Consider the following 24,104-nt stretch of genomic DNA (forward strand, 5'->3'; position numbering starts at 1 on the left):
CAAAGCGGCTCGGAGACGGTCTTGATTTATACTGATGCTGCAGCACATAGCATACAGCACTAACTCAGCGTTTTTAACAGCTCTGCTGTCAGTTCCAGCTACATGTGACAAAATGATGGGAAATATGTCTTCTAGTGTGTAATTTCAGGGTTCAAGTGCGGTAAGAGCAGATATTTTATGAGCATATGGTTTACTACAGATCTCTGCAAAATAGAAATACAGCAATAATGTTTGAGCCCAGATTTTGAATTGAACAAATTTGTTTAAATTAGAGGTTTTAAGCATCAAGCAGGAGCCAAGCATGAATGTATAAGTGAAACGGGAAACGTTGTGATATGACAGGCTATTAAATGTAGAGTAGGGTTGCACTTCACTGGCTTTTCCGAAGGGAAGATGGAAGAACTTGTTAGAAATAAGGTGCATGCTGTGTGATGTGGAATTGACACTTCAATAAGACTAACAGTCTCAAGCTTTCCTACTAGATCTTGTTCTGCCGCTGGAAAACATGTAGGCAAAAGCAAGGAGATTTTGTGAATTATCACAGGAATCATTAAATAATACCTGGATTAATAGTGCATTTATCTAGTAATTATATCTGGTCACCCAAATGTCATCAATATGTCATGGCAGCCTACATCCAAAGTGTGAAATTGGACAAAAATGTGGGTAATATTGTAATTAGATAAGAGAGATAAAAGAGAAAGAAAATACAGTAAAAACTGTAAAATTGTACATTATTATTGCAATTGTAAGAGACTGCTTTCTGTTTTAATATTTTTTAAAATGTAATTTATTCCTGTGATGCAAAGCTGAATTTTCAGCTTCATTACTCCAGTCTTCAGTGTCACATTATCCTTCAAAAATCATTCTAATATGCTGATTTGCTGCTCAAGAAACATTTATTATCATCAATATTGAAAACAGTTGTCCTGCTTAATATTTCTGTTGAAACTGATTATTTTTTTCCTATTGTTTGATGAAAATATATATTTTTTTCATTTATTTCAAATCATCTTATAAACGTATGTACTCTCACTTGATCAATTTAATGGATCCTTGCTAAATAAAACTATTAAGTCTTTCTTGCACAAAGTCCTACTGACCTACTGATGTATTGCAGTTTTTAAACCAGTTTTCCATGAAAAATATACTTATATTCCAACGTTAAAGGGATAGTTCACCCAAAAATGATAATTCTCTCATTAATCACCCACCCTCATGTTGTTCCAAACCCGTAAGACCTTCGTTTATCTTTGGCATGCACACAAATTAAGATAATTTGATGAAATCCCTACATACACTGCAATGTAACTACCATGTTCAAGGCCCAAAAAGGTAGTAAGGACATTGTTAAAATAGTCCATGTTACAGAATTGTTGGGTGAACTATCGCTTTAAATAATTTTTATTATATTTTGAGAATATAATGATGTAATTGTTTTCCCCAAACTCAGGGGAAAAGTCAGAAGAATGCTGATTTAAAAATATTACATTATTTAAAGCCGGAAAATATCGGCTAAAATTAGTTTACTGTATATTAGACATGATATTGTCTGTTTTACCCAATATTTGTGGTCACTTTGTCAGATGAGTAACATATGTTAACTCAATTGTGAGTTGATGTTGCTCTGCATGTTTTTATGATCCAGTGAGTAACCGCCTACTGTATATAGAGCGTTACAAATTCATGAATTATGAGGCATCATTTCAGTTAGGATGCTGCTTAGAAGGAAGCTGCCTGTGTAGTTAATGTTGAGTTGAGTTGTTACTCTAGTCTGTGTTTGTCGGAGTACTCCAGTAGTGATGGTTTGTTCCAGGTGTTTAGTGTAAAGATATCGGTTTAAAGCTGAACTCTAAATGTCTCTTGGAGAACAAAGCAGAGAGAACATGAGACAAGAAGCAAGAACAGCTGGTGAAGAGGAAAAAGAGTGGCCATCTGATCACTATGCAACAGACACCTGGAGAAAGAGAGAGGGAGAGAGAGAGGCTTGACATGATGGCAACAACACTGAGTGGGATGCAGGAACCAGGGATGTACGGACAGAGAAATAGCAGGGTGGGGAAGGGGGATGGAATGATAGAAGGAAAGAGAAAGTGGCGCTGACACACTCCAGTAGTCACCCACCAGCATACAGGAGGCGGTTCCACTCTGCCATTGGCTGATCCTCTATTTATAGATCCTGCTCTGTCTCTGTAATGATCTCCCATTCCTACTGCCAGAGAAAACCAGTGGAGGATCAGAGGGGAGAACAGGACGGACAGACGGATGATGATGTGGAAATGTAGAAAGAATAGTCCAAATTTATCAGGCAGTTAAGAAAGATAAAAATAATTGTGCTTGTTTGGCACATAAGCACTGTTCCCTCTGAAAACCCTGGGGTATATACGGTAGAATATGAACATCATGAATTCTCCTCGTTCCACGTGTTCTTCGGAAATCTGTGACTTGACGGGAACGCGAAACCTAATAGATCGGTCCTGCGTTTTGGCTCCGAATGTCTCACGTCTTCTGGTTTTCACGCTATCTAGTGGATTCATCATAAGACTGTCAGCGGAAACTGAGTGTAGGGCCATCTGGGCTACAACACACTCATCCCAGCACAAACACAAAGAATACACACACACACACACACACACACTGCCACGGCCCTAGAGATTTCATGCTATTTTTCTACCATTACACAAATTTGCCTCGGCAGCATTTGGGTTCCATATGTAATCCTAAATATATACACCATATGTATTTTTTCAAGCACATGGATGATGGCTTTTATAGTTTTCTGACATTTGGAATTCATTCTGTTTTTCCATCGTTACATAAATGTGCCTATAGGCAGCATTTGTGCGCTATTTGCTTACCACATTCAATACTAAATATATACACCATATGCAGTTTTTAAGTGCATGGATGGCATCTTTTATCATTTTCTGACGTTATATATTATATTAGACATTTAGGTATCTAAAAACAAATGATTGATGTTTAGTAGTGCATTCTACAGCAAATTTAGTAGATTTGAGGATTTACTTTTGATTTGTTGTATGTTATTTAAATGGACCCGTACTTGCATGAATGGAAATAGCTGGCCAATGGCATTTCCAAATATTTTATTGTTATTTATATAGTATTAGTATTATTATAGTATTTATTAATATTCATAATAATAATAATTAGCCTTCAGTTTTCATACAAGCTTTCATTTATTTTAGTTTAGTAACTTTTTTTTGTTAGTTGCCAAGACAACATTTCTAATTTTAATTAAAAAAAAATTATATTTTTTCTTCATTATTTTTAAGTTACACCATTCATTTAATTTCTTTTATTTTGGCAAATTTTTATTCAGTTTTATTTATTTTCATTTTTTATTTTTTATTTAAAGGGACTGAATTAAAATGTGCTACTATCAGACTTAGCAAATCAGCAATCAGACTTAGAGTTTTCATTTTAACTGATGATAAAACAGGTGGAAAAATTCCTTTATGGAATAAAGGTTTATGCTGTTTTGCATGAGCAGGCAGAATTTCCACAATTTCTTTTTTCAGTTCGGTATTTTTATGCAGTTTGAGATATACAGAGTGTGTTGTTTTTTGTGTTAGTGAGACAAGTAATGAGCCTTGATGCATACACTTTCACTCTGCTTTCACACAAATTATGATATTAGTCTGAGTCAAATACTTTAATCACCTGTGGCTATCACCTTTCTTTCCCCTTTTAGCAGAGTCATATCAAACAGCACATGACAAAATTGGATCAGAAGCGCTTGAGTTGATATTGAACCGATGTGTGAAATGGCTGCTGGTCTCTGAGGGCTGAGTAAGAATGCATTGCTCACCACACAAATATGATTAATCAAACAATAGAGTACTGTGATTTTCTTCTAAATGGCACAGTGTCTCGCTGCCTTTCCAAGACAATAGAATCTGTCATGCGTTAAAGAGATGGACGCCCCACTTTTGCCACTAATGCACAAAATATTCATTCATGTGCTAACTGTGCAGTAATAGAAATAGTTTCTGAGAAATAGGTTTCTGTGTTCACTAAATGTTGTTTCTGTGAGTTTGATAATAGGAAAACACCCTTTGAATGTTTCACATAGCACAGATGTTTGCTAACTTTTCAATTACCTGAAGGTTACATCTTGACCATGTGGAATATTGTAGCCTTTGCCATCTAAGCTGCATTCACAACATTTCAGAAATTACCATAATTACGAGTTAACAACTCAGAGTTTAGTCAGAGCTGTTTACGTCCTTGGATTCTGAATTGATTTGTTTCTATGGCGATGATCGTAACACAGAATAAGATATTATTATGTGGCTGGCTAGCCAACTGTTTTGTGCTAGCTTTGCTATGGGTTAAGCATAGGTTTATTATGAATAAGTCCAAGTAAAATGACGGGAAATTTCAAACACTGATAGTCAACTAAAGTTTCAAAGAACTGATAGTCTTGTGGGCAAAGACCCCCCCCCCCCCCCACTTTGCTTTCTGTCTGTTCAGATCTGTCCTATCTAAGCAAATGTGAAAATGCTAAAAATAAAATCTTAAAAAAATAAAAAAATAAACCATATGTATATTTTCATACTGCAGCTAGTCAAACTGGTGCGAATGGACAAGCAATGGACTGGCAAATTTATAAAGTAAACAAATCATCTACTACAAACTATAATAATAATCATAATAATAGTTGTTATTATAAAATGACTCAATGTATTATACTGAAGCGGTGTAAAAAATTGAATACTTTTTTATTAAATGATTTCTTCTAACAAACTGTTGATTTACTGCTAAATTATTTAGGGCAATTTTTATTTAATAATTCAATAATTAAGAAATCCAATAAAAAAAGCATAAATAATTTTTTATTGATTTTTAGCACTGTATATACGTCCCTAACATTGGAGCTGTCTTAAAATTCAGTGTTTCTAACAAGGACTTTTCAAACTCTGCTGTCTTGTGTTTCACGGAAACCTGGCTGAACGACACCATTCCAGACAGCGCGTTACATCTGCCTAATTTCACGCTGATCAGAGCAGATCGTGATGCGGAATCAACGGGGAAATCGTGCGGCGGCGGGACATGCTTTTACATCAATGAGAGGTGGTGTACAGATGTAACTGTGTTAAAGAAGATGTACTGTTCAGATCTAGAAACGCTTTTCATCAACTGTAAACCTTTCTATTCGCCGCGGGAGATCTGCTCGTTCATTCTCGTAAGTGTCTACATTCCACCGCAAGCGCACGTGAGCACAGCTTTACAGAAACTCGCTAATCTGATCACAGACACAGAACAACAACACCCGGACTCTGTTTTAATCATTCTCGTGGACTTTAGTAAAGTACATCTCTCCCGCAAACTGCCAAAATACAGACACCATGTTACATGTCCCACCAGAGACAGTAATATATTGGATCACTGTTACACAGCGATAAAGGACACATATAACTCTATTCCATGAGCAGCTTTAGGACTCTCTGATCACTGTTTGGTTCATCCTATTCCAGCCTACAGGCAGAAACTTAAATCTGTTAAACCTGTATTAAGGACTGTAAAGAGATGGACTAATGAGACAGAGCGGACTTTACAAGCCTGTCTCGACCTTACTGATTGGAGTGTTTTTGAAGCTGCTGATGATCTGGACGAGCTCACAGAGACTGTAACATCATACATCTGTTTCTGTGTGGATATGTGCATTCCTGCAGGACTCATCTAACTTATAACAACGACAAAACGTGGTTCACTGCAAAACTAACACAGCTCCGTCAGGCCAAAGAAGATGCTTACAGGAATGGGGACAGAGTCTTGTATAAGCAGGCCAAATACACACTGGAAAAGGAGATCAAAGAGGCAAAGAGGAATTATTCCGATAAGTTAAGGATCCAATTCTCTTCCAGTGACATGGCTTCAGTGTGGAAAGGTCTGAAAGACATCACCAATTACAAGACACCATCCCCCAGCATTGTGGAGAATCAACAACTGGTAGCCGATCTTAATGAGTTCTATTGCAGGTTTGAAAAAACACTATTCACACCTCCTGCATCCTCCTGTGGATGATGCAATCAACATGGGACTGCATTACACACTGCAACACCTGACAGACCAGGGACTTATGTGAGGATCCTCTTTGTGGACTTCAGCTTGCCCTTTAACACTATCATTCCAGACCTCCTCCTGCCCAAACTAACTCAGCTCTCCGTCCCCACCTCCGTCTGTCAGTGGATCAACAGCTTCCTGACAGACAGGCAGCAGTTAATGAGGCTGGGAAAATTCTCATCCAGCACCCGCACCATCAGCACTGGAGCTCCTCGGGGCTGTATTCTCTCCCCACTGCTCTTCTCCCTGTACACCAACGACTGCACATCTAAAGACCCCTCTGTCAAGCTCCTGAAGTTTGCAGACGACACCACACTGATCGGCCTCATTCAGGAAGGTGACAAGTCTGCTTACAGACAGGAGGTTAAGGAGCTGGCTGTCTAACAACCTGGAGCTCAACACGCTCAAAACTGTGGAGATGATCGTGGACTTCAGGAGAAACCCCCCTGCTCACCATCATGAACAGCACTGCGACTGCAGTGGAGTCATTCAGATTCCTGGGTACCACAATTTCTCAGGACCTGAAGTGGGACATTCACATTGACTCTATTGTGAAAAAGGCCCAGCAGAGGTTGTACTTCCTTTGCCAGCTGAGGAAGTTCAACCTGCCACAGGACTTGCTGAAACAGTTCTACTCTGCCATCATTGAATCCATCCTCTTCACTTCAATAATTGTCTGGTTCAGCTCAGCTTCCAAATCTGACCTCAGAAGACTACAGAGGGTGGTCCGGACTGCTGAGCGAATCTTCCCACTCTCCAAGAACTGTACTTATCCAGAGTGAGCAAAAGGGCTGGTAAAATCACTCTGGACCCCTCACATCCAGCACACTCCCTTTTTGAACTGTTGCCGTCTGGTCAACGCTACGGAGCTCTGAGCACCAGAACAACAAAACATAGGAACAGTTTGTTCCCTCAGGCAATCCATCTCATGAACACTTGAACTCTTAACAATAAACATGAAACACACAACACTATCATACTTTTTATTTTATTTTACACACATACTTATTATATTTAAAATTTGCACCTAACATACCTGTACATACTGAATTGTCTATTTTGTATATTGTGTTTGGGCTATTTGGCACATTGTCCATTTTTGTATATTTGTACATTATTTATTTTATTTTTATTTTTAATTTAAATTTTTTATTAATTTGTCTTTTTTTTACTATCTTTGTCCTGTCCTGTTGCTGTCATTCTGTCGCACTGTGGAGCTACTTTCACTAAAACAAATTCCTCGTATGTGCAAACATACCTGGCAGTAAAGCTAATTCTGATTCTGATTCTAACTTGCAATTACGCATCCAACTAAGACGTGAAAACCTTACAGCCACAAACTCGTAATTATGGTAATTCCGACATGATGTGAGTGTAGCTATAGCTTGGCATTTTGATTTCCTCCTTAATGGAGAGTCCAGTTTTCTCATTACTTTGTTAATATGATCATTATTACTCACAGAAACATTTCTCTTGCAACATGTCACATTCATTACAGCAAACTGATGTAGTTTTTAATCACCTCAATTATAAGCTACCCATCAAGTGTACACTGTGGTACTCAGCAAATAAGGGTTCTATACCTTTAAAAATCCTCACCAGTACATTTCCATTAATCGGCTTCGTTTGTGCTTCATATGCTCTGATAAGCTGTCAGTTTGGTCTAATGCTCACAGAGACGAATTAGTTTGTGAATCTGGTGCCCGTTGAGACGGGAGTGAAGCTGTGTTGTTTTCTTGCGTGGTGTTTATAGAGATATTTAAAGTATTTGGGGGCCTTCAGAATGCTCTTTTGATGTGTCTCGTCCCAGTTTCTGCTCGGCGCTTCGCTGTTGTGGTGTCTCAACCGCTTTAGTCTGGAAACAGGCAGCAGTTCACCTCATCTATCTGTCTCTTTGCTCGTATGCCACAGAATGCTGTCGACACGACTGTCTGTGCGGCTGATGTGTCTCTATTTGTCTACATGACTCTTTGATTGTGACTCCATCTGCTTGACTGTTTGCTTTTCACCTGTTCTCCATACCCATATCATTTTGTCCTCTCATTCTGTCTGTCTCACCAGCAGCATTCTGTTCTGGATTTTAAATCAAGAAAACATTGTTTTCAAATGTTTTTATTATTATTATTGTTATTGTTTTCTTCTTATATAAAATATGCACAGGTGAAAGACACACCAAAAAAAATCCTCAGTTATTTACTGTACTTGCTACGTTTCTGAGCCTAGAACACATTAAGATCCGTACTGTCTATGGGAGGGTCAGAAAGCTCTCGGAATTCATGAAAAATAGCTTAATTTGTGTTCCGAAGATGAACAAAGGTCTTACAGGTTTGGAACGATGTGAGGGTGAGTAATTAATGACAGAATTTTCATTTTTGGGTGAGCTATCCCTTTAAATCAACAAAAATTTTATTAAATGTTGGTCTGTCTGTTATATACATGGCTCATGCGTCAGTGAGTTGAATGAATCATCCAGTTAGATTTGTGAACCGAATCAGCTGTTCATTGACAAGAATCAACTGAAAAATACAATGTTTTCATGGTTATTATCAAATTCACGTGATTTTGTCAAAGCAGTTCTAAAAAAAAGGATCTAGTAGTGTAATGTTAGTGTTAGCATGATATCAATATTTCATGTTTTAAATGTCATTGTTGCTATCAAATTCCGGTATATTGCGACACCCCTAGTTTGTAATGAGTTAATCATGATAAAAATTTAATTTTTCTTTGAAGTTTTTCTTTGAATGTGATTATGAAACATGTACAGTGAATATATTATTAACTGAGCTCTGTCAGGGTGCAGTGTGTTCTGCGGCTTGTGTGTGAGTGTTAGTATTCAGCTCAGTGTCTTTGAGAGATTCTCCTCTTCTTGTGGATTCTCTCTCGCACACCAGCTGACTAATCAATACCTCGGGTGCTGCTGCACCATCATTTGGGTGTAAATCAGTGGAAGAAGTGTGTTTGTGTGTGTGTGTGTGTGTGAATGCGCTCTGAGAGATATTAGCATAAACCTGTACACATTTAGTTGAATGCAGGATGTTGTTAGACTTGCAAGACTAACGTTATAAATTTTAAGCAGTATCTTTATAGATGTTGGTTTGCTGTTATATAAATCTGTATATACATTGAAAAAAAACAAAAACAAAAAAAAATATATATATATTATATATATATACACACTGAACAAAATTATAAACGCAACACTTTTGTTTTTGCCCCCAGTTTTCATGAGCTGAACTCAAAGATCTAAGACTTTTTCTATGTACACAAAAGGCCCATTTCTCTCAAATATTGTTCACAAATCTGTCTAAATCTGTGTTAGTGAGCACTTCTCCTTTGACGAGATAATCCATCCACCTCACAGTTGTGGCATATCAAGATGCTGATTAGACAGCATGATTATTGCACAGGTGTGCCTTAGGCCGGCCACAATAAAAGGCCACTCTAAAATGTCCCTCAAGCATCTGTAATTCTGTGTCAAAGTCTCCTGAGGACAGTAAATTGCCAGAGTCTCATCCCAGCTTTCTGGAAGTTGTTGGTGATTTTACAGACACGTCTTTTATGGTTCATTTTCACAGCTTTTATGATTTGTCTGTCATCACTGTTGTTTTCTCAGCCAATCAGGTTGTTGTTGGTTGCTGGTGTCGCTGGTGGTTTCCAAACTCTTGATTTCTCCATGCCCTTTGTTTTTGCTAGAGCTCTAACTGACTTCCTCTTTTCTCTTAGCATCCAAATTGCTTGCTTTTCTCTCAAAGTCAGCTCCCTCATCTTCATCCTGATTTGTGTGTGTCATCATCGAATGCAAGATTCAGAATGCAGAAGTAATGGATATAACTGATACGACACATTCCCTGCTTTTAATATCTGAAGAATTAATGCACCAGGACACAGCTGATCACTTAGAAAGACCTGTGAGGCAACTGTTCCAATACTTATGCTCACATCAGATAGAGGGATGAAACTCTAAAAGTGCTGAACTTCTTAGCTGGTAAAACATCTATGTGTTGAATCACCCATATTGTCTCATATTCATCTTTTAATCATATTTGTAAATGTATTGGCTCCCCAGCCAACAGAGCAATTTTGTCTTTAGTGTTCCAATACTTTTGGAGGGCACTGCATATATATGTGTGTGTGTATGTGTGTGAGACCCTGGACCACAAAAACAGTCATAAGGGTCAATTTTTAAAAATAAAATAAATAAATTAATAAATAAGCTTTCCATTGATGTATGGTTTGTTATGATAGGACAATATTTGGCCGAGATACAACTATTTGAAAACCTGGAATCTGAAGGTGCAAGAAAATCTAAATATTGAGAAAATTGCCTTTAAAGTTGTCCAAATTAAGTTCTTAGCAATGCATATTACAAATCAAAAATTACGTTTTGATATATTCACAGCAGGAAATTTTAAAAATATTTTCATGGAACATGATCTTTACTTAATCTCCTAATGATTTTTGCCATAAAAAAAAAATCAATCATTTTGACCCATACAATGTATTTTTGGCTATTGCTACAAATATACCCCAGCGACTTACTTACTTACTTTTACTTTTGTCATTTAGCAGACGCTTTTGTCCAAAGCGACTTACAAATAAGAAAAAGTAACTAAAACTAAAAGTTACAACTCTATAAATACTATATACCCACATATTTAAGAAAATAAAGAAATTAAATAAAATTGACACATGCATATAACAACATTTCAATAATAAATATGTAAATGAATAAACTAAAATAAAAAGCGAAACTTCTATCCCTTGCCGGTGTCCCTGCCCGGTGGAGTCGCACGGTAGAGTTGATGGTCTTTACACTCTTCGGTCTTCACTCTAAGAGGGCTTCACACGACGACTGCCGCGACCGCTGCCGTGGTATAATAACCATTTTTATACCAATCCAACAAATCACCATTTCAATTCAGCTGGACCCACTTTCCTGTTTATCAACTAAAAATGGCCAAGCAAGTGCACACACTGACAAGATACGCGATACAGTACGAGACCAAACGCGATTTCAGCACCTCTCAACACAGTAAACAAAAATAAGTGTTTCCTAGCAACGGCAAATGTGCTAAATACTGAGACAAATAAATACACTTACGAGCTGATTTTAAACTTCCGCTGATAGACTGCTTCTCTTAAAGACTATTTCATTACACTGCCTTCTGCTGGCGCTTGAACCCACTTTCCTGTTTATCAACTAAAAATGGCCAAGCAAGTGCACACACTGACAAGATACGCGATACAGTACGAGACCAAACACGATTTCAGCACCTCTCACTTAAGACTAGTTTTGTGGTCCAGGGTCACATATGTATATATATATATATATATGTATATACAGGGTGTGATTTGTTAAAAAAACAGGGGGAGGGGGGTGCTTTTGAAAACTTTTTTCTCTCCAGGGTAAGGTTATAGCCTAACCTAATGTTAGTGTAATCTGTTAACAAGTAAATGGCAAGTAAATGATTGTCACGTCATGAAATGTTTTTAATATGATGGAAATTAACGTGATCACTATGATTCAAACATTGAATAAATTATATAGAGAAAGCGAACAAAGAACATTATCAACGGAGCAAAATGATTCGAAGCGCTCCAATCAGATCGCGAATCATTTGATTCAGAACGGGACTTCAAAGCGCGTTTCGTGAATCATTTGATTCAGAACAGGACATCACCGGGGATAAAAAATAATTCAGCAGAGGCAGGGATGCATAGACCAGAGGGGAGGAAATCCCCCCCTACAAATCACACCCTGTAATATATATATATATAAGTAACTAGTAAAATAGCGCATTACTTTTTCATTTACAAGAAAATATCTGAGTTACTTTTTCAAAAAAGTAACGCCAGTTTATTTACAGTGCGCTGTGTGAACATGCTTTTAATGTAGTACTATACTAAATATAGTATAGTACATGGGGTGGTGTACATGAGTACATGGGGTGGTGATGGCGCAGTGGATAAGACACATGCCTTTGGTGTGAGAGACCCGGGTTCGAATCCACTGTGAGACACCAATGTGTCCCTGAGCAAGACACTTAACCCCCTACTTGCTCCAGAGGCGTGCGACCTCTGACATATACAGCAATTGTAAGTCGCTTTGGATAAAAGCATCAGATAAATGTAAATGTAAATGTGCATTAAATCATCCCACTCGCAAAAAACTGATTTAGTATTTATCAAAATTAATTAAAACAGTGAAATGCAAACTCAGAATATGACACAAACCTGCAATAATTAAATGTTAAATAACACAAATGTATCTAATCCCATTTTATTAATCAATGTCTTTGCTGCTGACCTTTGATGATCCAGTTCAACCATACTAATAAGCAAACAACAATTGTGCTTCATTGTTTTTTTATTGCTGAAGTGTGTCGAACCACCTTCTCCTGCGTTCTACTTTACAGACATGAAATTACTTTTCCTTCAGCCTGAGGTTTGTTCATTACACTTTTTGGTGTGAAAGGGCTTTTACATTTGCTATAAATAGAACTTCTTATATTAAAAACAATCTCATATTTAAAAAGTAACGCAAAAGTAACGTAACACATTACTTTCCATAAAACGTAATTAGTTACTTTTTTGGGGGAGTAACGCAATGTTACTTTTAAAAGTAACTTTTCCCAACACTGTATATATTGTGACGAATCGGCTGCCTCCCCCCTTATTATCATCACCACCCTGTCCCGTATTCGCCGCCCTTCACCAAGCTCCCGACGGGAGTGGGTGTGTGAGAGAGGAGGGGCGCTGAAACAGCCAGGACTGGTGGCGTGTGATGAGGCGCACCTGATGTGAATAGAGCCTCATCACCGCCGCTGTTTAAATGCCGTGCGCGCCTCTCCTCGGGAGACCGGTCTCTTCCCCGTGCATGCACGCTGGTGTCCTCGTGGGTCCAGGAAGGGAGCATTGAGAGGCTTCCCGCACCGCAAAAAGACGTGAGCTGCCGGACCCGCAGTCCGGATAGAGCCGAGCACCCGTGAGACGGCTGACGGGCCAGGATGCCGGGCCGTCGAATCCCCTGGAAGTGCCGTGGACGGACGTTGGACGAAGCCGCTCAGGAGAAGCCGCCGCCACTCGTGCCCCGGCCCCGAGAGGGGAGCGCGTGCCACCACCGGACTCCGCCCCTTACCTGGACCCTTCCCTTCCGAACACTTCCTCCCTTCACGAACCCCGCAGCACGACGAGGACACCAGATCCCCTGTTTATTTTGGACACTTTTACCCCCTTTTGGACACTCTTTTATTATTTTCTTTAATAAAAACCTCTCCGAGGCTTGACGCCACACCCACTGTGTCTGTCGTTTGCTCCTCCCTCCACTATATATATATATATATTTGGCAGGCATGATTGACAGGCGACCTGACCAATCATAACTCAAAATCCGCCGTTTTGTCCAACAAACAAATCAGGCAGGAGAGTAGATTAACTTCGGATTAACTTAGTCTTGAAAAAATTTCTTTCTGCAGTTGAAATGAAATATGTTCTGATGATCATTCATGTTTATTTCATTCATGTGCTTAAAGCCCGGCTCACACTGTGCGATTTTGGCCACGATTTGGTCGTCTGAGACAATTTTTGAAAATCCTAAAATCCTAAAAGATTCCTGTAATCGTAGGCTAAAATCGGTTGTCTAGATCGCTGGTGTGACATGTTCACCGACAGCCGATTAATGGCCGTTGCGATAAATTTTTTCCTCCGATTAAATTCTGGCAGTGTCAGAAGATTTCAGACACTTTCCTGCAGTGTGACATCTCCTACGACGACCGTCAAACCAAGAACCAATAGGAGCACTGAACTTGATAACGCAATTAGCGCGACAACTTCAAACCATTCATTATTTGTAAAAACAATATATGTACAAAGTAAAGTTTACTTAAAGTTTATTTATTAAGGGGCAGGATGTTTAAACTCGAATAACAAAATTACCTCAAGTTCGCTCTGTAGAACTGGAAGTCCATAAAGCCCTCTTTTGCCCAGCCATGACTTGCTCCACACACGTCGTCTTTTTCGGGTTTTTTTTTTTAACATCAAGGCATGTAATTAATAAAACTAACGCTACACGTTGCTGTTGTTTGCTAGCTACCATTATAGCGAGAGAACGCGGGTCACGTATTGATGACCTAAAACTCCGGACAAGTCTTCTTGAGTACGTCCGTTTTTATCGCGTCTTGACTGTCGTACAGTCTGACATTAAGACAACTGAGATCCTACAGTCTGACATGGGGATCATGTTCGTACAGTGTGACAAGCAGCAATCGCAAAAGACTATTAAAAATCGCACAGTGTGAGCCCGGCTTTAAGTAAATATGAAAAGACGATCGGTTCATGAGCGCTACGGCGATCTGTCACGACACATTAAAGAGCCACAAAACGGTATTTATTGTTTGACTTTCTTACAAAATTACAAAATTTGAAAGCTGAGACTTTTATACCTTTCATACCTGAAGAAACCTGCTCTGTCTTGTCTGTCGGCGTATTGTCAGTTTCCTCTTTGCTCCGCAATGTATTTTTCACTGCGTGAGAACATGATATGTGGCGTGAGACTGGCATGGCTTGTCGGAAATAGCAACAGTAACTAAGGAGGGTGGGTTTTTGTGAAGGGTCAATTGGAACATGACTCCATATATGGAGGAAGGGCAGGACTTGGGATGGGTGGAGTCCTATAGACACTTTATGGATGCAGTTATTTTTTTTAACTCTGTTGTTCTAAATGTGTTTTATACTGTATTATTATTTTATTTTATGCAGTTCAAAGTATCCACATTTGTCAAGCTCCAAAAATGGCCCAAAGACACATTCCATACAACTGTTTGTCAAACCATATAATGATAATCTTGCTTTCCGCAGAAGCTCTAAAATCTCATCATAATTATGTTCAGATTCAGAAATAGTGCCTTGATATGCCACACCAGATTTTTAAAAAATATTTATTTTTGGCGATTTTGGCTTTATTTGAAAGGACAGTATTTAGTTAGGAAGTTGGAGAGAGGGGAGATGAGGGAAAGGTTCGCAAGCCGGGACTAAAACACAGGACGCCTGAAGTGCAACGGTGCTACATGTCGACATGCTACCCACGAGGCTATTGGCGCCGACTGCCACACCAAATTTGACATTCAAATTGGTCTTTGGTCATTCATTCTGGCCATTGGTTTTCTCCCCAGACAAAGGCATTGTACAGTATGTGATCATATGTATCACTTTAATGGTGTTTTTGTGGTTGTTTTTTTTTTTTTTTGAGCTTGAGAGATGTGCACGAAAATGGGCTCAGCAGAAGAAAACAGCAGAGAAGTGGGAAATGAAAGGTAGAGTAGAAATGGAGAGAAAATACTAGAGTAGAGTGGCACAGGTGACCCAAACATGTTGTCTGTGTGTCTTTCTGTAATTACCCATTGTCCAATGGATATTGAGTGTGTTCATCTGCTGTGTGTTTGAATGACAAGTGCAGACATGTCTCCTTCTGTCTCTCTCTCTCTCTCTCTCTCGCTCTCTCTCTCACACACACACACACACAGTCTGCTGTGTCTCTGCTGCTGAAATTGGACTCTGACTACTGCCTTGTCCTTCAATATGATTGACAAACATTTCTAGAGACATCATCACCAACTAATGCACAGACTCAAAGTTTGACCTGATGACCATCACTCAAACCCCTTGCTGTCGAAATAAAGTACATTTACACTGCAGATTTTCAGCAAATAATCACTCAATATCCGAACAGTTGGTTTAATTCTCAAATTGCTGAACTGTAGGCATAAAAAAGGCACAGATTATTTATTAGGCCTTTTAAATATTTACAGTAATTAAATGAAAGGTTATGAATTATTGTTTGGAGTTAATAATTGTAAGAATAATGATCGCCTGTGACACGTCTGGCTATGAGAAATCTGCTCATTATCTGTCTTCATAACCCAGAAGCTCATGCAAGCGAGAACATTTACTCACAAATATAATTTCTGGAACAGCCATTAAGTCATTATATTTCAGTAGTTGCTATTAGTTTTGTTAAACGGATTTATGCTCAAAAAATGAAAAGTACTATGATGCAGATAATGGGTAATTGAAAGCAGTTTGTGCATGTGTGTTCTTGTATGTGTGCAAATGCTATAGAGAAGATAAATGATCTTACAGTCAGTACCATGGTTATCAGATGTCAATAACTAACCGGTTGGATTCATTTCTTGGTCTAGATATGTCCGATCTAGATATACCAATACCAGTATGCAGAGCTATTGGAATTATATTGATACAATACCAATGTATTATAATTATTGATGGCAAATGAGGCATACATAAAGTTCCTTAAAAGTTAAATGCACTTAAAACTATTAAACAAACTACATGAAATAGCCAGATATCAACTGATTTATCAATATACACCACCGTTCTTTTAATATATTCTAAAATGTAATTTATTCTTCTGATGCAAAGATTTGAATTTTCAGCACTCTTCAGTGTCTCATCATGATCCTTCAGAAATCATTCTAATATGTTGATTTACTGCTCAAGAAATATTTCTAATTGAAATTAAATACAGTTGTGCTGCTTAATATATTTGTGGAATCCAGGATACAATTTTTCAGGGTTTTTTTGATGAATAGCAAGTATAAAGCAACAGCATAAAGCAAAGTATAAGAATTATGAATGACTTTACTGTCAGCTTTGATCAATTTAATGCATCCATTATTTGCTGACCACATACATGATTTTGAACTGTAGTATATATTGGTCTAGAATTAGTATTTACTGTATATTGTACCATGTCAGCTGTTCGGTACGTGTTTGCACATGGCTGTTTTTCTCGTGGGGGTGAACTGTTGGTGAAGGGAGTTTGCCTGGTGTGTTTATGGTCAATAATGAGACACACGCTGTCATGATGTCAGTGGATGTTACATGAGCACTGATGTGGTATTGACAGGCATCAGTTATCACACTTGACCCAATGTGACAGCCATCTCATCTTAAACTGAGAGAGGTGTGTTTGTGTCTATCACACTCATACACACATTCACCTTGACCAGAAAGAGATGTTTGTTTGACTGTCTGAAAGCCGTTGCTTTACATGCCAAGTGGCATCTGCAAACAAATCATGCTAAACGTATTCTTAAACTTTACTTTTCCTTTCTTGCAGCTTGAGGCATCAATATCCTTCAGTGTTATGTATTTACTTTATTGCTCTTTTGTTTATTACTTCACTTCACCTCTGGCAAAATTTTGGATAAATGTAATACTGTTTTATCAGCATCGATTACAATCATAGGCTTATAAGTTTTGGTAGAAGGCCGCTTAGCACACATTTGTCTTCTGCTGAAACCCTCCCAGAGCAACCAGTGTCATATCTTGTCCGTCGAGCTGTCAGATGTTACAGTTTTGTATGATATGATTTGTCGGTCAGTTATAGTAAATCCGGCATGTCAGCTTTCATGTTTCAACATGTCAATTCCAAATATCGCAGGAGCAGAAAGACACTAGACAGGCTAATATACTCAGCATCAAACCCTTCATATGGTTAAAATCCATTCATGGAGTCAGATGTTCTGACCGGATGTCAGTTGCGCCTTTTGATCCTATTAGTGAATCCTATTTATCTGGGGCCGCATGTCACATCTCTGTCATAGATTATGAAGTAATTGTGCTAGCTCTGTCAGTTAGGTAATTAGCGCTGTTGATGTGGACTCATTTCCTGTTCCAGTGGTCAAATGAGCAATTATATTACTACTTGTACTACTATTTCTAGATGAAGTATTAGTTTTATACATATTAAGTATAAAAGGTTAAGTATTACTAGTGTTTTTTGTAAAACTTGCTACAGCTAATTTGATCTGAGTGGTTTGTAGCGCATTGGTTGGTGGATGGTATGGAGTTCTAGGTGGTTTCGTAATAAAAAGGGCACACCCAAAACCCTGGATGTTACATTCTGTAGTGATCATCCCTATACCCTATTCCCTTCAAAGACTTTACCTTTGAATGTAAGAGTTTCCATGGTTTGAAAGGCATGTCTATAATTAATATTTACCCCTTCCTAGTACCTTGAAATATGCTGTTTGGAACACAGTATCTATGGTACTCTGGTCTCTAGGAATGACTGTAGGCCAGGAGTGTCCAATCCTACCCCTGAAGGTCCAACTCTAATAAACATGCCTCAACCAGCTAATCAAGGTCTCTCTAGGCTACTCAGGTTTATTGGAGAAGCTTGGATGAAGACTCTGAAAAGTGGCCCTCCAGGAGGCTTAACAAGCTAATCAAGGTCTTCAGGGTAACTTCAAGGCAGGTTTATGGGGGAAGATTGTTGTTAAAAGAATTGGCACCCTGATCTTACACCTTCAGTGTAACACAAGTCATGCATGCTTGGGGTTAGGATTTGTTCACATCCTAGTCAGCAGCTTCTGCTATTGCAAGCAACTGGCTGATATGTCTTGTCTTCTAGTTCACTTTCTTTTCTTCTCCTCCCCATCCTCTTCATCTTTTTCACATTGACATTCTTTATTGTGTGAAATTAATGAGTAATCTTTTGATCTAATTACAGAGTCAGTAAATGGTTCATTGTCTTTCCCAGGTGCAGGAGTGGTTGTGTCTGAACTGTCAAATGCAGAGGGCATTGGGGATGGATATGGAGACACCACGGTCGAAAAGCCAACAGCAGATTCACTCACCATCCCAGCCCAGCAAACCTCCTCCTCAGACTGTATCCCAACCCACACCACCCCCACAGCCCCAGCCCCAGCGACAACCCCAGCCCCAACCCCAGCCCCAGCCCCAACCCCAACCCCAACCCCAACCCCAACCCCAACCCCAATCCCAACCTCAGTTCCATCCTCCCCCAGAAGCTAAGAAGCAGACTGTCCCTCAAGCTGCCCCTCAAAGCAAACCCCCAGCTCCAGGTGCTGTTCCTCTTCCAGGCATGGCCAAAGCCCCATCCCAGCCTGACCTATCCCGCTCAGGCCCCGGATTCCAGTCTCAAGCCCCGCGACAAGACCAGACTCGCAGCGCCGGAAGTTCCCCATCCCGTCAACCTCCTCCACCAGAACAGCCCTTCGGAAAACTCTTCGGTTTCGGCGCTTCTCTCTTGAACCAGGCCAGCAGTTTGATGTCTGTGGATCCCGTGCAAACTGCACCACCGACCCAACCACCTTCCTCCCCCAAGCCCCCGCAGAAGCAGCCGGGACCCCCTGGACCTGGTCCGGGTCCTGGAGCAGGTGCTAAACTCACAGCACAGCCAGGTCCACCACGGCAGGAAGTTTCTTCAAAGCCCAAAGTGTTCTGTCCACTGTGTAAGACTGAACTAAACATTGGTGATCCAGCCAAGACCCCGAACTACAACCTCTGCACAGAGTGCCACACCCAAGTCTGCAACATGTGCGGATTCAACCCCACACCTCACCTGACCGAGGTAAGACAAGACAGAATTTCCATTTTTGGAAATTCTGAACTTTTTAGGTCCTTGGTATCGAATCTTTGATGGCATTGTTGCAGCAGCTCAAAGTCTCATTGTTTTCTCTAGAATGATTCTTTGACAGGTTTTCCAGAATTGTTCTTTTGCAGGTTTTCATCTTGCCTTTCAGTATCACTAAAAGATTAGTTCACTTCCAAAAAAAATAAAAAATTCCTGATAATTTACTCACCCCCATGTCATCCAAGACGTTCATGCATTTTTTCTTCAGTCGCCAAGTAATTTTTGGAGTTTTTTGAGGAAAACATTCAAGGATTTTTCCCCATATAATGGACGTCAATGGCGGCCAGTGGGTTGAAGGGGTTGAAATTGCAGCTACAAAGGGGAGGCAAGGAATAAGGATCTTATCTAGCGAATCAATCAGTTATTTTCTAAAAAAATAAATATTTATAGACTTTTTAACCATAAATGCTTGTCTTGCACTAACTCTGCTATGTGCATTAGTGACTTTACGCATTACGTAATCACGTTGGAAAGGTTACTTGTGACGAAGGCGGAAGTACCGACCCAGTGTTTGCAACGCGAACATGCAAGGAAATGCAAACGCCTGAGGTCAAAAACGTGAGGTCAAGCTAGTGTAATTTGGACCTTCAACCCATTGACCACCATTAAAGTCCACTATATGGAAAAATAATCCTGGAATATTTTCCTCAAAAACCTGAATTTCTTTTTGACTGAAGAAAGACATTAACATCTTGGATGACATGGGAGTGAGTAAATTTTCAGGAAATTTTTATTCTGGAAGTGAACTAATCCTTTAAATCCACAACAACACACTCCTACTATGACCAACCAAGCTAATTCTTATTTCAGGTTAAATTTCATTGGGTATTTTTTTTTCTCATGTTCAATGGTTCTGGAAAAGTGTATAGGTCAGCATTGTTGTGGTGTTATTGTTGTCAGACTAGTCTTTAGTTCCTGCTGCTGTACTGGGTTTTTCTTGTACAAATCGATTTACAGATACAATGTTGGCCAAGGGTTCGTTAAGGAAATGATATGGAGGCATATTATGATACAGCTCTCAGTTATCAAAATCATTGATTGCATAATATGATATTGTATATAATATCAAATAAAGATGGTAGTATGCTACTTAAAGGTGGCAGATTATCTGTAACATTGTATGTTGATTGTATTACAAATAATCTATATATGCTATTTTAAAAATAGTTTTCAGACACAGTAGTTTACAAGGTATCAGTGTGGCTCAATTATTAGAACTATTTCCTAATATTTCATTAAAATGTCACTAAGACATTATATTCAAACTGTGTATTTTACACAATGTTTTTGTTAATGAGAACCTCTTAGATAATTTGACCTGTTCACTTAAAGGTGTTATGTCAGTTCAGAACAGTCTCTTCATAGAAATGTGTTCTTGGGAAAAGGGAGCTTTTGTGTCACAAAATATAGTTAGATTCAGAAACAAGAAGCTTCCAAAGGACAGTTTAAGTGAGTCAATAGACTTGTTTGCTGTTTATTTTCTGCAAGCCTTCTGGGTCAAATAGGGATCAATAGATTATCACACATGACATTTTGCATTTGAAAGCAAGGGAAGATTGTGGTCACAGTATGTGATTTATTAATATTTCAAGGGTTTCAGATAGCATTATATGCAAAGTATTTTTTTTATCCTAAATAATTTATAAGATTGTATTTTTGACTTTAGTTTTTCCTGATAGTTGTGCAGCTCTGAAAAATGAAAGCAGATACTTGGGTGTGTTTTCCAATAGCTTATTGATATCTTTATGCGGATATACATCATTTTGAGAGAGTCTTTCCAGACCCTCATCTGTTCTGTAAGCTTTCAGTCTGTGACCTTCGTCTAAGTATTTCCGAAAACTCTTTCACATTTGTATCACCTGTCCTGGTATCTTTGAAGTTGTTCACCACCATTGAGCTAAAATTCATCAAATGGCTCGCTGCCCCTCAGGTCAACAGAACGTTAGCAGACAGACGGTTTCATTTCCTTCCAATAAAGTAAAGATCCTCATGCAAATTGGGCTCATTGATCACTTTTAGGCTACTTAATTCAGAGACCAACTAAGTTGACCCTGCCCTGTTAGCTGTGCTGGAAAGTTCTGTCGTGACAGAAAGAAAAACTGGGAGAGTTTTTCACCAAGACAGCATAGGGATACATATGCAAATCAGGCCTGATTGAATGATGGCAGTAATAACAAGCTTTCAGGGAAGTATTGCATAGTTTTATGAGCTCACTCAGTCTTTACATAGACACAGCTGTCACGAAGAGAGTGTGAAGTCATCGTTACTGGAAAATCTTAAGAGAAAATCATCTGTTGTCTTTCTTTTGATTATAAGTGGTTCAATTTAACATGAAAGGGCATGTACAACCTATTTTAATTTACAGTTTAGATTTAATGTTGTCTTTAAAGGATTTAGGATTCTTGTTTGTCTTATTTTGTATGACTTGTATAGGCTAATGTTAGAGATTTACCTATCCACATTCTTGGTTTTGTGAATATTAATTTGATTAGCACTAACCACATCCTTGTGCAGATTCATTCTTCTGCCATGCTGAAAACCACTGCTTTAAACTAGTTTAAGGTGGTTTCTTGGTCTCTTAGCTTGGCCAGGCTTGTGTTTAGGTGGTCTAGTTGATCAGCCAGCTTGTTTCCCAGCTTAAACATGTCATAACCTCATTAAGAACCATCAAAACAGACCAGGATGGTCTGCAAAAATAATTTAATTACTTATTTTTGTCATGTTTTCAAGTACAAATATCTAAACTCCTAAATCAAGATGAATTAACTTCAGAAATGAAGAAATTAAGTTTGTTCTTGTTTTAAGCCTAAATTTTACTCACTCAATTTTGACATTTTTCAGAATATAATACTTAAACTTTACGTCATTTTGCTTCTCAAGTAAGTGTATATTGATTTATGAATGTTTAGATATTTGTACTGAAATATAAGACCAAAGTACTTTGCAGTGCTGTGCAACCACTTTTGGCTGGCTTAAGATGTTTTTGCAACATGGTATCTAGACTGATGTTTCGACATGTTTAAAGTGAACACCTACATAGTGAGCTGCCTACACAGACAGCATTTTAAAGCACAGTTCTATTCTGCTGCGAAGGATGTGCCAAACAGTAGGCACACTGCAAAAATCATTGTTGTAATCAATATTTTCGTCTAGTTCTTCAATGAAAACATCTAAACATTCTTTAAACAAGATCAATTGACTTGAGTTGCAAAATTGCATTAGACAAGACTTTTTTACTGGGAAAAAAGGACAAAAATACAGATTACGAAAGACCCCATTTTCACCTAATGTTTGTGTATTCTATGTAATTTTATGAGCAAATAATTTGGCTGAGCAAGACTTAATTTCTTAGATTTGTTTATAATAAAACTTCTTTCTGCTGGTTATGAATCTTTTTATATAGCAGTGAACAAATACAGTTTCTTGAAACTTCTCTTCAAATGCGTGATGAAGCCTCTAGAGGCCCTCGTCATATTTGCCACATATTTATTTATATCAGCCAACGAAAACTAGGTCTGAATAATATGGGAACAGCATGTGGCCTAGATGGCAGAAGCACAATTAGGGTGACAGACACTTGCAGTAACTGCAACACAACAAATATACCCTAAATAAAACTCTGTAATTGGCATAAACTTATTTTGAAGCGTAATAAACAGACATATTTAAATGCCAGAAATAATATCAGCTACACTTTTATCACCTTTGTTGTGATTCAGTACTATTGTCCTCTTCAATAGAGAGTGCAAAATTTAGTAACACTTTATTTTAAGGTGTCATAATACAGAGTAATTACCTAATTAAGTACTTAGTAGTAGCCGTTGTACTTACATAAAATAAAATGTACTTACAATGTAACTAAGTTATAGAACAGCCTGGTAGTTACAGTTTGTAATTATGTAGATGCAATAGACAGCTACTGTTACACATATGTAACAGACCAAGTCTGTTACACAGCTACTTTTACACTTAAGTACAATCTTGATTCATTTTATTTTAAGTAGCTTATTTTTGTGTAATATTATGTAATTGCAATGTCATTATAAAGGTATTACATGTATTTAAGCTGTGTACTGGTGGGTTAACTCAAACTAAGGTGCAGCTGGATAAGTATAGATACACATTAAGTACACTTAAGTTCAATCTTGATACACTTTATTTTAAGTAGCTTATGTCTGCGTACTTACATTTATAATTACCTTGTATAAAGTCTGCAACACATATGTAACAATCTTTTGGTTACATAATTAGTTGTGTAACAGTAGCTGCCTATTACATCTACATAATTACAAACTGTAAGTACAGGTTGTTCCATAACTTAGTTACATGGTAAGTACAGCTGTGGAAAGATTGCTCTCGCATCTCTTCCATTTGATAGATTTATTCCCTATCAAAGTAAGCTCAACCGTAGAGATATCAGTTAATTAAAACATTTTATTGCATATTGCATGCTTTCACACACTTTCTACGTTAGTAAGAAGTACACTAGTACTGCATTGATTATTCAGATTACTTTTTTATTAGTTTGAAAGAATCTATTTAGTAAAATGACTCT

General features: G+C 38.3%; 1 protein-coding gene across 1 annotated transcript in view; it reads left to right on the forward strand.

The window, feature by feature from the left end:
• Positions 1 to 24,104, forward strand: part of LOC306856996 (protein bassoon-like) — a gene marked incomplete at both ends in the record, with an annotated part of 92,604 nt that overhangs the window by 20,559 nt on the left and 47,941 nt on the right. The window contains one exon of the mRNA XM_079396603.1: positions 18,653 to 19,486. Within this exon, the coding sequence (XP_079252729.1) occupies positions 18,653 to 19,486 (834 nt within the window). The remainder of the gene's footprint in view (positions 1 to 18,652; positions 19,487 to 24,104) is intronic.

Source organism: Barbus barbus (genome assembly GCF_936440315.1).
Source record: "Barbus barbus genome assembly, chromosome: 37".
Classification (NCBI taxonomy): domain Eukaryota; kingdom Metazoa; phylum Chordata; class Actinopteri; order Cypriniformes; family Cyprinidae; genus Barbus; species Barbus barbus.